The sequence below is a fragment of the Falco cherrug genome, chromosome 6, assembly GCF_023634085.1.
Source record: "Falco cherrug isolate bFalChe1 chromosome 6, bFalChe1.pri, whole genome shotgun sequence".
In the NCBI taxonomy this organism is placed as follows: Eukaryota; Metazoa; Chordata; class Aves; order Falconiformes; family Falconidae; genus Falco; species Falco cherrug.
In genome coordinates, this window is record NC_073702.1 from 31,227,091 (window position 1) to 31,242,438 (window position 15,348).

The 15,348-nt window shown below is 37.7% G+C and overlaps 1 protein-coding gene across 1 annotated transcript in view; it reads right to left on the reverse strand.

Annotated features, from left to right (window-relative positions):
* The window catches only part of NBAS (NBAS subunit of NRZ tethering complex), a 183,678-nt gene that overhangs the window by 51,638 nt on the left and 116,692 nt on the right, over positions 1-15,348 (reverse strand). The window contains exons 43-44 of the mRNA XM_055713511.1: positions 12,049-12,299; positions 9,912-10,246 (exon numbers count right to left, since the gene is read on the reverse strand). Of these exons, the coding sequence (XP_055569486.1) occupies positions 9,912-10,246; positions 12,049-12,299 (586 nt within the window). The remainder of the gene's footprint in view (positions 1-9,911; positions 10,247-12,048; positions 12,300-15,348) is intronic.

Consider the following 15,348-nt stretch of genomic DNA (forward strand, 5'->3'; position numbering starts at 1 on the left):
TCTACAGCACGGCATACAACTAAATAAAGTATTTTATGAGAAACAACTTTATTTCTTATTAGTCATTTATTTAAAAAATATCAGTATTCCATTACATTCTTCTGTTGTCCTTTTTATTGATGTTGAATCTGGCTCATTTTAAGCCATTTGAAACTTCTTTTCCCTAATAATGTTTAGGATTTTTGTAGACAGCCTTACAATCTTTGGTTTTTAATTCTGCATTGAGAGATATCTGAGGATCATTTTACAAGATTAACTGAAAATATCAAATGGCGAAAATTAACTTCATTTTATCAGGTTTAGGTCACTGTTTAAAACATATCCCTAAGATCACAATTGTAAGCAAAAACCCAATAGATGGTACACAAGTTTTAAATCAACCTATTTATATTACATGCTATACAAAACAGCAAGTTACTATTTTGAAAGACCCATACAACTTGATGTATCTAGCCACTAAACTTAAACAAGGAAGATTAGGGTTTAACATTGTATTTCTCAAAGAGTTTGAATTTTTACATGGAGTCATCATACATTCACTGAATGCCATTTTCCCCTACCCTTCCATCTAGCATGAAAGTGTTATTCCAGTGCGTCAGAATGGAATTTAGGACTTCAGAACAGAGCCTGGGCAATGATCACAGACTCCCAAGCTTCCAGAAACCAAGAGTATGTTGGAAAAAGATATAGATGGAAATACTCTTTATATAGACAGTACTTGCAGCAAACTGTTATGCTTTTAAGTCAGGAAAGACACAGCTTCAGCTTAAGTCCAAGTCTAAAACGCTATTTTAAAAAACAATGTATAATTTACTAGTTTATAACTTCCAAGTACATTTTGAAGGATGCTTGCAATATACTTTCTAATGGGTGAGGGTCTCCTCTGCCTAAACCCACAGCATTAGGTACTTTTACCATCAGGTGTTTAGTTACTGGAATACTGGACAAAGACATGCAATTTCAATCCTCAACTTGAAACACACAACAAATAGTAAACAAAGCTTAAACCTGTATGACCACTGAATAGGAAAGAGGCTGAATTACTAAAGAAAGAGGAAAATTAAACCGTTATAGCATTGTTCATAAAAAAATCAAATTGATGTTTATATCGTGAATTAAACAATCTACTTGTAAAGCCGCAGAAAACGGCAGAAAAAGGATTAGTTAGCGGAAAGTTTTATAGCTTATAGACTTTCCCACTCCCTCCTCCCTAAGAACACACAGTGAAAGAAGTATGGTTTACTCCTGTTTTTATGTACTGCTGCTGTAAACCACAATAATGGTCTACTGGACATTTTTAATGATGAAAGCAAAATGGGTGGACATTATTGTAAGAGCTCAGAAAACTTGCCAGTGTAGCAAGGTAAATACAAAGGGTACTTTACCATTGGGTTGCAAACGCAACTCAGTTCCATTCCCACCAAAAGTAATTAAGTACGATTTTGTTACTTTGAACAAGGTCTCAATATCAGGTTTTACACTAAGCAAAGGGGATATTCCTCACATCACATTAAAATTTAATGACCACAGATGGATATATATATCCATTTTGTAAACATGATAAAAGATGAAAACTGCTACATATTTCGTTTTTCTCCTTCTACTGCACATTGTAATGTTCAAAATGCAATTAAGAGAGATGCAAAAGGCAAACAATTTAAGTATTCCATCTAACTGTTGTATCCTAGAGAACAGTGTGAATATACTGCCAGTTTAGAAGTCATGTGCTTATGGCATCATACAGAATAAAGCATTAATAAACAAAAAATAGGCTTTTTCCAAGACACTTTTAACTTTGCATTCATATTTGCACAGTGCCAAAATGCAGCACTACAAACATGCTATTTCTCTGGTTATTGTATTCTAAAACATGAATGGTTATCCTGCATACTTCTAGTCAGTTTTAGTAATGAGATCTGGTAGCATACCCAGTGATTTAAAAAAAAAAAAAATGTAGCTTAGGGGCTAGTTCAATCTTTGCTTGCATGTGAAGAGAAGATTTATTTTTAAAAAGCTTTTAGAGTTTAAAAAGCTTTTTAAATCTATAGGCTGTAATGTGTAATGAAAAATCCTAAAAACCAGTTTTCTTTCATTTTCAAATCAATGAACATCACATACTATTTCAGCTCAACAGATTTCACTCCTCAGGGTAAAAACTCATCTCAAACCCATTTCCTTCTGAATATGTATTTCTTAATAAAGTACTGTACAAGTAACATTCACTTGCACATGAAGATATTGACCCTGCCACTCTTATTGCTAGTGATCAGCATGCAACTTTGAATACTCTCCTTTTTAATGCCGCAGGAACCTGGATCCCAGCAACACTGAAACACTGAATCGTTGAGGTTGGAAGGGACTTCTGGAGAGCATTTGGCCCAACCCCCCTGCTCAAACAGGGCCACCTACAGCCAGCTGCCTAGTACCATATCCAGGTGGCTTCTGAGTGTCTCCAACATGGGAGACTCTACGACCTCTCTGCACAACCTGTGCCTGTGATCGGTTCCTCTCATAATGAAAAATTATTCCTGATGTTCAGATCAAACACTTTGGTTCAGTTCCTATCTCTGCCACTAAAACCCAGTTCTACATATTGCACCAACCAAATGTCACCTATCCACAAGCCAATCAGATACAATAGAACGGAAAGCAAATTATGTTAATTCAGAAGCAGGTTACACAGTTACGAAGTAACAAAATCTGGTTCTCAATTCCTACAGGGGGTGAGAAAAAGAAGAGCAAAACCAAGAAAACTTGTGGATCAAGATAAAAATAGTTTAATACACGGAGAGGGTGGCAGAGAGAATGAACAAACTAAACCTAAGCGATGCAAAGGCAATCAATCACTCACCACCTCTCACAATGAGACCAATGCCTAGCCAATATACAAGCAGTAACCATCTTAGAAAACATTGTCCAACTCCGTTCATTACTGCTGAGCGTGACATTATGTAACACAGAACACAGCTTTGGCCAGCCCAGGTCAGCTGTTCTGCTTATGTCCCCTCCCCACTTTTTGCCTACCTGCAGCCTACTCAGGGCTGGGGTGTTGAGAAAAAGATAAAGCCTTGACACTGTGCAAGCAGTGCTCATCAGTAGCCAAAACACTGGTGTGTTATCAATGCTTTCAGCCACAAATCCAAAGCACAGCCCCATTACAGGCTGCTATGAAGAAAGCTAACTCCATCCCTGCCAGACCCAGCACAGTTCATCTGGAGAATCACTGTGAAAGCTCTAACACCTGTAAGGAATCAGTTAAAGACATTATTCATGAAGTCTCCTGTTTCGCAGTCTTGAAGTAGATTTAATTAAAATAACTATATTAATGGCAAGGCACAATAAAGTATCTTAAAATGTATTGATATTAGAAAAAGAGGTACTGTCAATACCCCTGAAGAAAACAAGGACAGACAAGACAAACTGACTGAACTGGAGCACAGAGATAAAAAGTGACAGAAAGAAGCCAAGTAAATCTAAAGGTAATGTCTGAATGCAGTCATACTATGCAAGAACACTATTAACGCATTTCTTGTACATCTTCAGGCAATGTCATGTCCTGTCTTTTTCCTTAGCATTTTACACAGAGTTAAGCAGTCAGCCAGACAAAACATACTGAATATTACTTTGAGCTTTTTTTTTTTTCCAAATTGAGCTTTCTATACAATTATTTAAAATAGCATTCAAAGTCATTAACATAGAAAAAAAAATGTAGGTTAATATCCAGTTGTAAGAGGTTCCCATTCCACAGCCACTTAGTGTGTGGTCAAAACACAGACATTGTATTCCTGCTTAAGCATGAAGAAAGTGGTCAAAAAAGCATTGCTGACTCAGAGAAAATAAGAGTCAACCTTTAAATTATAAACACTGAGTTGCAAGCAGAGTTCCTCCTTTGCATCAGAACTTGAAGTTATAAAGGATGGAATAGTAAACTTACAATGTCATTAGCTATAGTTTGAATGAATAGGGCGGAGTCTACAGAAGACTGCAAGGAAGAACCTGTGTAAGGAAAAATTCCACTTCTCTCTATAGATGACACCACTGATTTTTATTCTACTTTTGCTGCCTAAAGCTGTAGCCTTTTCTTCTCAACCAACATATTGTGCCCATCCCCATTTGTAGTGGGTGTTCAATAATAAAAACACAGTGATTGAAAAAAATAATTGTATTCAGTTGTGGTTTTGTTTTTTGGTTTTGTTGTGTTGGGCTGCTTTTTTTCAGAGAACTGTTAGTCAACAAACATCAGGACAATGACCTACGAGCTCTGAAGCAGATGGTTCTTTGAAGACATAGCTATCTAGAACAATAAACAGAATGCTGGCAACAAAGGAATAGAAAAGAAAAAAAACCCAAATTACCTATAATGCTTTACTCAGATCACACAAAGGGGAATAAACAGGAAATAACCAAGATAAAGAAGCTGGTATGATCATTACTATAATTAAGAATCTATGAAGTCAGCACTAGTTAAAAGCAAACAGAGCTGCTGAAAGGAAAGAAGACAGACTCAGAATACAAGCAGTAGTTACACTGAATATTTGGAATATATCCGTTTTAGGGAGAAATCTGCTCCATACATGCAAATAGTTTAAGCTTACCACTATGGAGGTAGACTGAATTATTATTTAGTCAGAAAAACTGAAACAGTTATTGAGAATTAAAAGCATTTCTGAGTAGAGATGCCACAGTCAGGAACTCTCTTCACTGGTTGCAGCAGTGAGCTGCTGTGGTCAAAAGATCAATATTTCAGTCCTTCAATGTGTGAAGAGGGTACTGATGAAGAGCAAAGGACTTCACCTGTTTCATTCACTGCAAATACAACAAGAATACTGCATCAATCTCTACCTTCTTTAACTAGAGACGGATGCTGATATACTGGATCCAAGGAAGAGTTGTCATAATAATGGAAGAACTAGGGAAAAAAGAAAAGGGAACAACCCGCACCTCACAAAAACCAAACACACACACAACAAGAGGGGGAAATTAAAAAAAAAAAAAAAAAAGCAGAAAAATTTCCACGGTCAGTGCATTCAGTTTATCAAAGTCAAGTGGCCTCTGCTGAATATCTGACCGTGAAAGCAAACTTTGATGACTACCTCTTTAGTATAGCAGACAAAAGATCTATAGGTGGAATTTCAAAACTGGATAAATACAGGTTAGCATCTCTGCTCACACAGTTCCCACCACCCACTTTCACCACTTCTCTCAGCACTTAAGGCTGGGAAACTGAATCTCATCTTCCAGGTAGTAACTCATTTCTACTGATTGCAAGAAACATGGGAGAAAAGAATCTTTGAGCTCTTAGAGCTAAGAGCACCTAAAACCTCGTCACACCCTAAGCTACAAGTCAGCATAACAATATTAGTTGCCCTTTCACAAGTGCAAACTCCTCATCCATTTCTCCAATTCAGACATTCTTGCAAGAGGGTCCAAGTGTAAGCCCAGTATGTTCCTGTCTTTCTCAGTAAGAACAAGAAGTTGCAGGAGTCAGCACTTAGCACCTGTGTTTTCATTCCCTTTTGCACAATTACACATTCTGCTCCCAGGTTCTCTGCCATATCAAGGGACTCACACAAGTAGAAGCAGCGTCTTATTACTTTGCTGGCCTATCACCTACCTCTACTTACTACTGTTGATATATTCAAAGAGTGGGCGATATTCTGATGTCTGCTTCCTAAACTGCCACATGGTACCAGCAGCAATGGTACCCTTGAAGGTCAACTCATCTAGCCTACACTGCTACACAGCCTACCTCCCATTACCCCTTATCACTCAAGACTTGTACTGATTGTTTCTGACAAGGAGGAGCTTTTAGATGCAGGTGCTGTTCCACAAGGGTAACGATGGAGTGCTATCTCATCACCTCCCTAGACTACACTCTCTCTTTCTCTCCTTTCCCCCTTCCCCTTTTGAAATTTTGAGGAGGTAGGAGAGGCTGGGTGGTGTGTGTGCAGCAGTTTCTTTTTGTGTGTGTGTGGTTTTGTTTTGAGGTTTGTTGCTGCAAAGGGGGAAGGAGCTAATTCATCTTTCACCACTACTAAAAATCCTACTTAACACTACTTCACCTTAAGCTCCCTGTCAAGGTCCACTGAAGAACTCTGGAAATTTTCTGTGTACAAGAAAACTCTGCTGTCTCAAAGACAGCACAGATTATTTCATGATGTTGACCATGGGCTTTCTGCAGTCTTTTACATATATTAACTATCAGAACTTCCATGAAATACAGGAATGTGCACCTGTTATGGGAATGGGAAAGGGAAACTGATATAATAAAGTGCTTGGCCACAGAACTAGGCTGGGAAAAAACTGCTGAATTAGAGATTAAGAACAATCACATCACCAGTGCAGCCTCAAAACAGGATAAAACTAAGTAAAAGGTACAAGCCAAAAGGCAGCTTTTACATATGAAGAATTTTTCAGATCAAAGTTAGAGGAAAGAGATGTCTGAAAAACAAGTTTTCAGGTTCTATAACAATTTTTCATTGTACGCTTCCACTTGAAAATTGGATGGGATCCTGAGACAAAACTTGTTGCAAGCTAGTTAAACAGCTGTTTCTTTCCCAAACTCAGTGCAAGGGACACACTAAATCAACTGACCAACTGTTTCAAATACTTCTTGAGCATCTTTCATGCCCAAAAAGCTAACAGATTCCTGCTACAAAGTTCTGCTTGGGCACCAGCCACTATAATCCTGCCATCAATGTTTCCTTCCTGCTACTCCTACTCATCTTAAGAGACAAGAGAAACTGTATTAGAATCCTGAACAGAAATAAACAAAGGAAAAATAAACAATGTTTTTCAAAACAGAACCCAGTGGAGGCTATCCACCCTCTCCCTGCACCATTCATCTGGAACCTTGAAGTACTAAAGATACATTAACAGCAAGAGTTTCAAGTACTCACTAGCAGCAATCACAAGCAAACACAGTATTTTCTTCTCATTAGACAAAAGTGATCCCTTGGCTATCTCAGTCCATGGTCAGGTCTGGCAAGTGGTATATCAGGGTAAGTGTCAAGTCTTTCCTGATAAGCATGAAACACTTAGTCCTAACATATGATAAAAAATATAAAAACACCTAAACAAGACAGTAGTTCCGCTGAACAGGCTTTAGAGAGAGACAGCTGATGGAACTAGTGATAAAAGGTGTCTAGCATGACAGACAGATCAAAGCATAAATTTTGTGCTGACAAAGCTTTTCGTTTTCCCAGGATTTCAATAAATTGTACATTTTTTTCAACCAAATTTTGATATATACAGGTTAGACGGGTTCTAATAAATTTATACAAATGTAACGAGAACACTAAAACAATATCCAAAGAGGGAATAAATTGAAATTCACTTTATTAAACGTGGTGAATAAAGATCTCTAGAAAATGAGCACAATCTCGAATAGAGAAGATAAAGACACAAAAACCCCCACAAAACATCCTCTTTACCATCTTTTCATTTCAGATGAAGTTAGTAAATACATCTCAGGATCTTTCAATACGGAAATATCTAAGAAATCTTATCTCTTTTTTTTGTGCTTGGCAGTACAGATACATAAGAACTCATGGGTAAAACTTTATGTTAGAAATATCCTTATAAGTAGGTTTCACTGGGCAAAAAACCTGCAGGCAGATCTGGTAATATAAGTTACAGACACATAAGCACATTCTTACAATAATGGGCCTTCAGCCAGATGGAGATTATGACAGAGTTTATAATTTCTATTATTATAATGCCTAGAAATCATATGCACTGGCCCAGAATGCTTCTCTGTGGAGCATCCTATTCAGAATGCAGAAACCTGGTACTAAACACAGGCATGTGGCACCGTGAATTTTAGGGTGAGCACAAATGAAGTAAGTAAATATAACCACCCTGATATCTGTTGGACAGGCAACACAGTAGGGCATAGGTAATCCAGAAGATTCTTGGAATGTGTTGATGATAGCTTCCTTTTCCAAGTGATAGAGGAGCCAACAAGGAGAGGTGCTATGCTGGACCTTGTTCTCGTCGACATGGAAAGGCTGGGGGGAAATGTAAAGCTCAAGGGCAGCCTTGGTTGCAGTGACCATGGTAGAGTTCAAGATCCTTAGGGCAGCAAGGAGGGCACGCAGCAGGCTCACTACCCTGTCCTTCAGGAGAGCAGGCTTTGGCCTCTTCAGGGATCTGCTTGGTAGAGTACCACGGGATAGAGCCATGGAGGGAAGAGGGGCCCAGGAAAGCTGGTTGGTATTCAAGGCTCACCTGCTCCAAGCTCAGGTGTGTGCATTCTAACAAAGAGAAGGTTGGGTGAAAATACCAAGAGGCCTGCATGGATGAAGAAGGAACTCCTGCACAAACTGAAACACAAAAAGGAAGCCTATAGAGAGTGGAAACAAAGACAGGTAGCCTGGGAGGAATACAGAGACATTATCTGAGCAGCCAGGGGCCACGTTAGGAAAGCTAAAGCCCTGATAGAATTAAATCTGGCCAGGGATGTCAAGGGCAACAAGAAAAGCTTCTATAGGTACCTCAGTGATAAAAGGAAGACTAGGGAAACTGTGGGCCCTCTCTGGAAGGAAACAGGAGACCTGGATAAGGCTGAGGTACACAATGACATTTTTGCCTTGGTCCTCACTGGTGAGTGCTCCAGCCACACTGCCCAAGTTGCAGAAGGCTTGATAACCAAGTGGAGAGTGATGATGGGTAGCATTCCTCACGGGTCAGTACTGGGACTGGTGCTGTTTGACATCTTTGTCAGCAACATGGACAGTGGGATCAAGGGCACCCTCAGCAAGTCTGTGGTGCAGTCCATACGCTGGAGCGAAGGGATACCATCCAGAGGGACACTGACAGGATTGAGGTGGGCCCATGGAAACCCCATGAAGTCCAACAAGGCCAAGTGCAAGGTGTGGCACATGGGCTGGGGCAATTCCAAGCACAAATAGAGTCTGGGTGGAGAATGGCTTGCGAGCAGCCCTAAGGAGAAGGACTTGGGGGTGCTGGTGGACAAGAAGCTCAATATGACCCAGCAAAGTGCACCTGCAGCCCAGAAAGCCAGCCACATCCCGGGCCATATCAAAAGAAGCGTGACCAGCAGGTCAAGGGAAGTGATTCTTCCCCTCATCTCCACTCCCATGAGACCCCACCTGGAGTACCACATTCAGCTCTGGGGTCCCCAACATGAGAAGGACATGGGCCTGTTGGAGCGAGTCCAGAGGAGGGCCAGAGAAGATGATCAGAGGGCTGGAGCACCTCTTCTATGAAGACAGGCTGAGAGAGTTGGGGTTTTTCAGCCTGGAGAAGAAAAGGCTCCAGGGAGACCTTATAGTGGCCTTTCAATACTTAAAGGGGGCCTGCAAGAAAACTGGAAAGGGACTTCTTACAAGGGCAGGTATTGATAGGACAAGGGGGAATTTAAACTTTTAAACTGAAAGAAGGTAGATTTAGTTTAGATATTGGGAAGAAATTCTTTACCATGAGGGTGGTGAGGCACTGGAACAAGTTGCCCAGAGAAGCTGTGGATGCCCCATCCCCGGCAGTGTTCAAGGCCAGGCTGGATGGGGCTCTGAGCGACCTGGTCCAGTGGAAGGCGTCCTTGCCCACGGAAGGCGGTTGGAACAAGGTGTAAGGTCCCTTCCAAACCAAACCATTCTGTGATTCTTTCAAATACACAGGAAGAATTCCTTACTCTCTGCTGAACCAGAATACAGGGACTTTGTGGTTACATCAAGAACTCTCTTATCCACAGAGCTAACTCCTCTAACTGAACAAAAATGTGGTTTTATACTGGCAATCATAAAAAGAAGAGGTAGGCAGATAACGGTAGATTTATGAATTTATTTTTTAAAACTGTAAAATGAAAAATCTCCTGAGACTTTCTTCTTTATACTACATTGAACTGTACCTCAGCTGAGGCCTGCAATTCTTCAAATACGCCTGCTTACCTTTGTGACAGCTTTTGAAGAAAATGTGACTTCATCAATAAGAGTGACAATATCATCTGGATCAAGTCTATCGAAGTACTTTGAACACATATCATATGCATGTAGCCACTCATCCATGGTTTCTGGTGTTTTTTTAATGAGATTGTGATCGCCATTCCAAAAAAGTTTTTGTAACCAGACAGCATAAATAGAGCTTGGTGACAGCATGCTGCCATCTTTTTTAGGAATTTTGGGAGCCAGTTTGGAAATAGACAAGACATTTTGACTTGTAAGGACAGACTCCAGTGTTTCCAGTGGGTTTTCATTTTCATCTGTTAGTTTTTTGTAATTAAGACCTATTGACAGGACAAGAAAGAGGCAAAGTACAAGTTATTCATCATTAAATCTACTCAAACTCTACATTTATCTGTAAAACAATCAGTACTAAACCAATAGCTGCAGAACTAGAAAGACTACTCCATTTCCTTTTACAATCACACATACTGACAGACTGGGAAGGAAGACAGATCTGTATACACTGCATACATATAGCACTGGGATTTTATGATGTCCTGATGGTGTGTGAAAACTCTCAATCCCTGGAACACATTTTAACTGCATATCAACACAAACTAAAAGAGCAGATTCTCAAAGAAATAAGAATACATATATAGTATATAGAATCACAGTACTATTTATTTTTTTTTTAATATAAAGCCTGGAAAGCCTTATGCACCTAATGACATAAGTCTTCATTAATTAAAAAAAGATGTATTCTGATCACGTAACAATTGGTACTTATTATCTATCTTAACAAAAATGCAAGGCACTGACCACAAGTAAATTAAGTAAGGGATCTAAGTGTCCTCTCTCTAGTTGCCATTTACATTAGTATCTCTATAACAGAAGAATCTGTTACTACTTTGGTTTCTACAGGAACAAACCTCTTGCAAGTTATCCTAGCAACAATACTATTTTATTCTCTGTATCTATAATTCCTAAGAGAACTGACTTCTGCTGCCATCTTTTCTTTCATATATTTAGGGCTTGCAACCTCTACAAACACTTTAATGTTGTTCCTTGATGACTACCTGTAAACTATCTTGAACACTGAGAAGTTTAATTAAGGGTATAATAGAATCGATTTAACTATTTAATAGATTTAAAAGTGACTAATTTGTGTCTGGTATATAGTTCAAGGACTTTTTTTTTTTTTTAAGCAACATTTAAAAATAGGTTTCAAGGCAAACAGTAACTTCTTGACAATTTTGTCTTTGACAAGTATCATATTACTTGAGTGTTTAAACGTATCAATAAGAACTGAAGGTAACCCTTCTTCTCACAAAAACGTTATTGCCTTTTTTTTCTGCAATACATGAATTTAGGCATAATCTCTCCAAATTCTGCAGTAACGCTAGTGTCTGATACAGATGAGATTCCAGTATTGAACAATTAATTCATCCACAGAGCAAATAATCCCATATAGTGCGTATTTTACGTTCTGAAACTGGATTTGGAGTTATTCAACTGATATTCAAGATACTGCTAATACGTGACTAACAAACAAACTGAAATTAGTATTCACAATTTCAGAGTGCTTTCTAGCTGCTCACTTTTATAGGCACAGTCTGATAATGTAGGAAGACAAATAATGTAGATCTCCAAAAGCAGATGTTAATATCAAGGATAACATGCAAAGTAAAATTACCCTCTTTAAAGCAAACAAATGCTTACAGTTCCTAATACATTATGCAAATCAGACTTTTGAAAGGTAAACTGTTAAGTTCTTGTGAAATCCATGTTAAAATTGCAGTGTTAAAAATTACGCTCTATGCGGTCTGTATTTTTTTTTCTTTAAAAATTCATTGTGAACCACTACCAATAATATTGATCTGCACCAACAGAAATCTGGTTTCACATATTTTTTGCTTGTTGTGACTGAGTAAATTAAATTTCCAGTAATACAAAGAGAAGGAATTTACTCCTATAAAGGTATGACTAACCTACTAAATTACTTGTATTCATCTGATATGTTCACTTAATTTATTTTTTTTTTTTAAATCTGGAAGGTATAAATTAAATAAACATAATCATGTCAACACTCACATAATGGAACAATAAATATAGCTACAAGGAAAAGAAACAGGAATTCTCCTACCTGGTGCAACTGCTTTGAATTTTTTCAGGAGTCGGATATGAGTTTCAGGTTTAACAGCATGCTTCACCACTTCTGCGCAACCACAATTTTCAAGGAGTGTAAAATAATAAAGCAACCGCTGGTGATCTCTGCCTTCAATACTTGGGTAAACATATTTAACCATGTGTTCACATAAGGCTTCAGGACTGTTTTTCAAAGTTTCAAATAGACCAAGACTTTGTGCTCTTTCTTCTATTTCCAGTGTTGATAACCTGTGTTTAGAAATAATTTTGGCCTTAAAGGCTTGGATGTGCCATGAAAGACTCTTCAGCTGCGCACTTGGGAGATAGGACAATACTTTCCTTTGTTTAAGGTTCAACTTTGTAAGACATTTTGAAAGAGTAAGTATTCATTCATAACTACTTAGACAGCTGTCCACAAACAAAATCTAAGGAGTTCTTGTATTTCCTGATATTGATATCTGTTAACTTGGACATACAAATTAAGGGTCGTGAACACTGAAGTAGAATTCAAAGCAGCATTTAGCTTAGAGAAGTGTAGCTATATGTAAAAGTAGACATATGCCCACAGTATTTGTACAGGAAGCCTTTTTTTTTTTAAAAAAAAAAAAAAAGTTACACAACATCCAACCCACACACTCACCCACCCCCCAAAACCCCCTAAAAACAACACCCACCAAAAAAACCCAAAAAAACCCAAAACCCAACAATCTGCAGCTGAATGATGACAGAAAATCCAACTGCTCAGTTAGTTCTCCCAAACTATTACATTCTGTTTTCTGTAGTTGATAAGCAACGCTGTATGCCTTGATAGATACATTATCACTGAAAATTGGCTCTTGCCCACTAGTTAATCTATGTGACACTATTACGCATGCTTAGCATATATCATTTGACAGTTTTATCAAGTTGCTTCTCAAACTGTTATCCATGAAAGCTTATGAAAATATCAGCAAGTCTTGGGTTGACCTCAGCCAAGCTCACTGCTTCAGGAAATTTTTTTCCTGACCCTTTTGAAAAGAATACATTAGCTCTTTCACAGCATGAATTCAGACACCTCCAGCTGACTACATAAAAGATAGCTGAATGCAATCACTCCTTTTTTTCCCCAGCTGCAAGAAAAATATGTGCATATCAAAAAAGTCTCATCTTAAAGTTTACACCTTTCTCAACCGAAAGTTTTACCTAAAATGTGAGGAAAGAAGGAACCTACAAATGACCATCACCTCGACACTCCCCAGAGTCCAATAATATGCCACATTAGGTAGTACATTTCATTTGGAAATCTGATGTCTTCTAATCCCATTTGATTTTCTTCTACTTTAAAACTGATTAAATTAGAATTTTTACATCAATTTTTCCTGAGTATAAATGCCACATATAAGTTAGTGTTTCTCTGATACCTTTTTCATTCCTAAAGATTATTTTCCTACAGCAAATACTACAAACACAACTTTCTATCAGTTTAAAAATTACTCATTGATTTCTGAGAGAGACTAAGTTATTTCTGAGTTATTTTTACATCTAGAACCTACTCAGTTAGGTTGTCAACCTTAGAAGCATTATTTTCATTCTCTAAATTCTTGTTATTTTTTTAAGTGTTCTACCATATTAATGGCAATAAATACGATATTAATGGAGATAAAGTATCATTCACTCCTAGTATCAGACAGAACAGACACTTGGGCCTGATGTATTTCAAGAGTGTGATCTGAATATATTCTTCTGTCCACACCCAAAGTTCAAGCTAAAGGCTAGATGGACATTAAATTACACCAACAGGATCTACAGAGGTTTCCCATTTGTTTTTGGGGCAGAGGTGATGATAGATAGAAGCCTCCATTATGCTGTTCAGAAAGATTCTAGAATAACAGATTGTGTGACAGGCATATAAAATTTTCTGTTGCTTAAATCATAAAATGCGTTTTATAGATTTTGGGGAATTAAATGTGCTAAGATTCTTCAAAAGAACCAATTAAATTCCCATAGAATTAAAAAAATTCTAAACATAACAAAAACATGGGATGTGTGTTTGTCATCAAGCAATCTAATAAATAGTTAATACAAACTATGTAAGTGCTTCTTTTGAGCTTCTCCCTATTCAAAGTGGCATACAGAAAGACTGCATATTTTGTTAAACAGATTAAGTCTTATAATAAACTTCTTTCTAGTTTAGAATGAATGAATAACAAGGAATGCATTATTAATGCCACAATCCCAAGATTAAAACATACTGTAATGGCCATATGCTGTCAATCAACTTTAAAATGAAATTATGATAAAACAAAAACATGTTCAGCAGCATATTATGCTATTATACATCAATTTTTAAGATTTTTTTTTTAATTTCATAAGGGAAAAGGTTGCCACTTTGTACTTCAGCGATTTCAGAATTCTATGAATACTAACTCATGGAGGATAAGAACAAAGAAGATGACAGAAAACTGTTACAAAATACCTTAGGTAACATTTCAGACCCAGACAAGTCAGCTGGCTCTTTCACATTTATGCCAGTGTTGTCATGTTTATATCCTGACTATGTATTTTGTTTAAATAATTTAGCAGCATCAAAATTTAGAGGGTATGACTTCTCTGTTTTCTGGAGGAAGCAAAGAAAATCTCAGAATGCTACTTCATCTTCCCAGACCTTGCACCAACATCTATCAGGCTTTAGGTTTTATGCCTTATGTTTTATAAAATGTTCTAATGCTTTTTAATTAATAGTTAATGTTAAGAGAGGTACAACTACTGCTGCCAGCTAAAGCTACTTTCACAATTCAAAATCTGAAACAAACTAGGCTAATTTGATCATGGCTGTTGGAACAGTAGATAAAAGCTGCTGTATTACACAGGGGGCTCTACATCACTGTCATCTGAATGCACTATTCAAGCAAGTAGCTTAGTCTTCCACTGAATGGGTTTATTCATCTTTCAGTGGGCAAAAAGTACTTGTCTGACTGACAAGATGTCAAAGGTAAAAAAAAAAAAAAAAAAAAAAAAAAAAAAAAAAAAAAAGAACGAACAGTAAGACAAGATCCTGGAACCAACTCTGGAATAGAAACAAAAAACATCCCTCCCCATCATGCCCCCAACATGCCAGGTCTGGTCTGCCATAATCTTGTAGGCTAGAACAGTTCCAAAGAAATACTGTAAAAAAATTGCTTCTACAAAAAAACTGAAACTGAGAATAGATGAATGATGGGAATGGTAAGCTCCAACACATTTATTTCCCTTTGCTATTATGCAGAAGGGATGTCAATAAATAGGAACACTTTTTTTGTATTATTGCCCAAAAATGAAT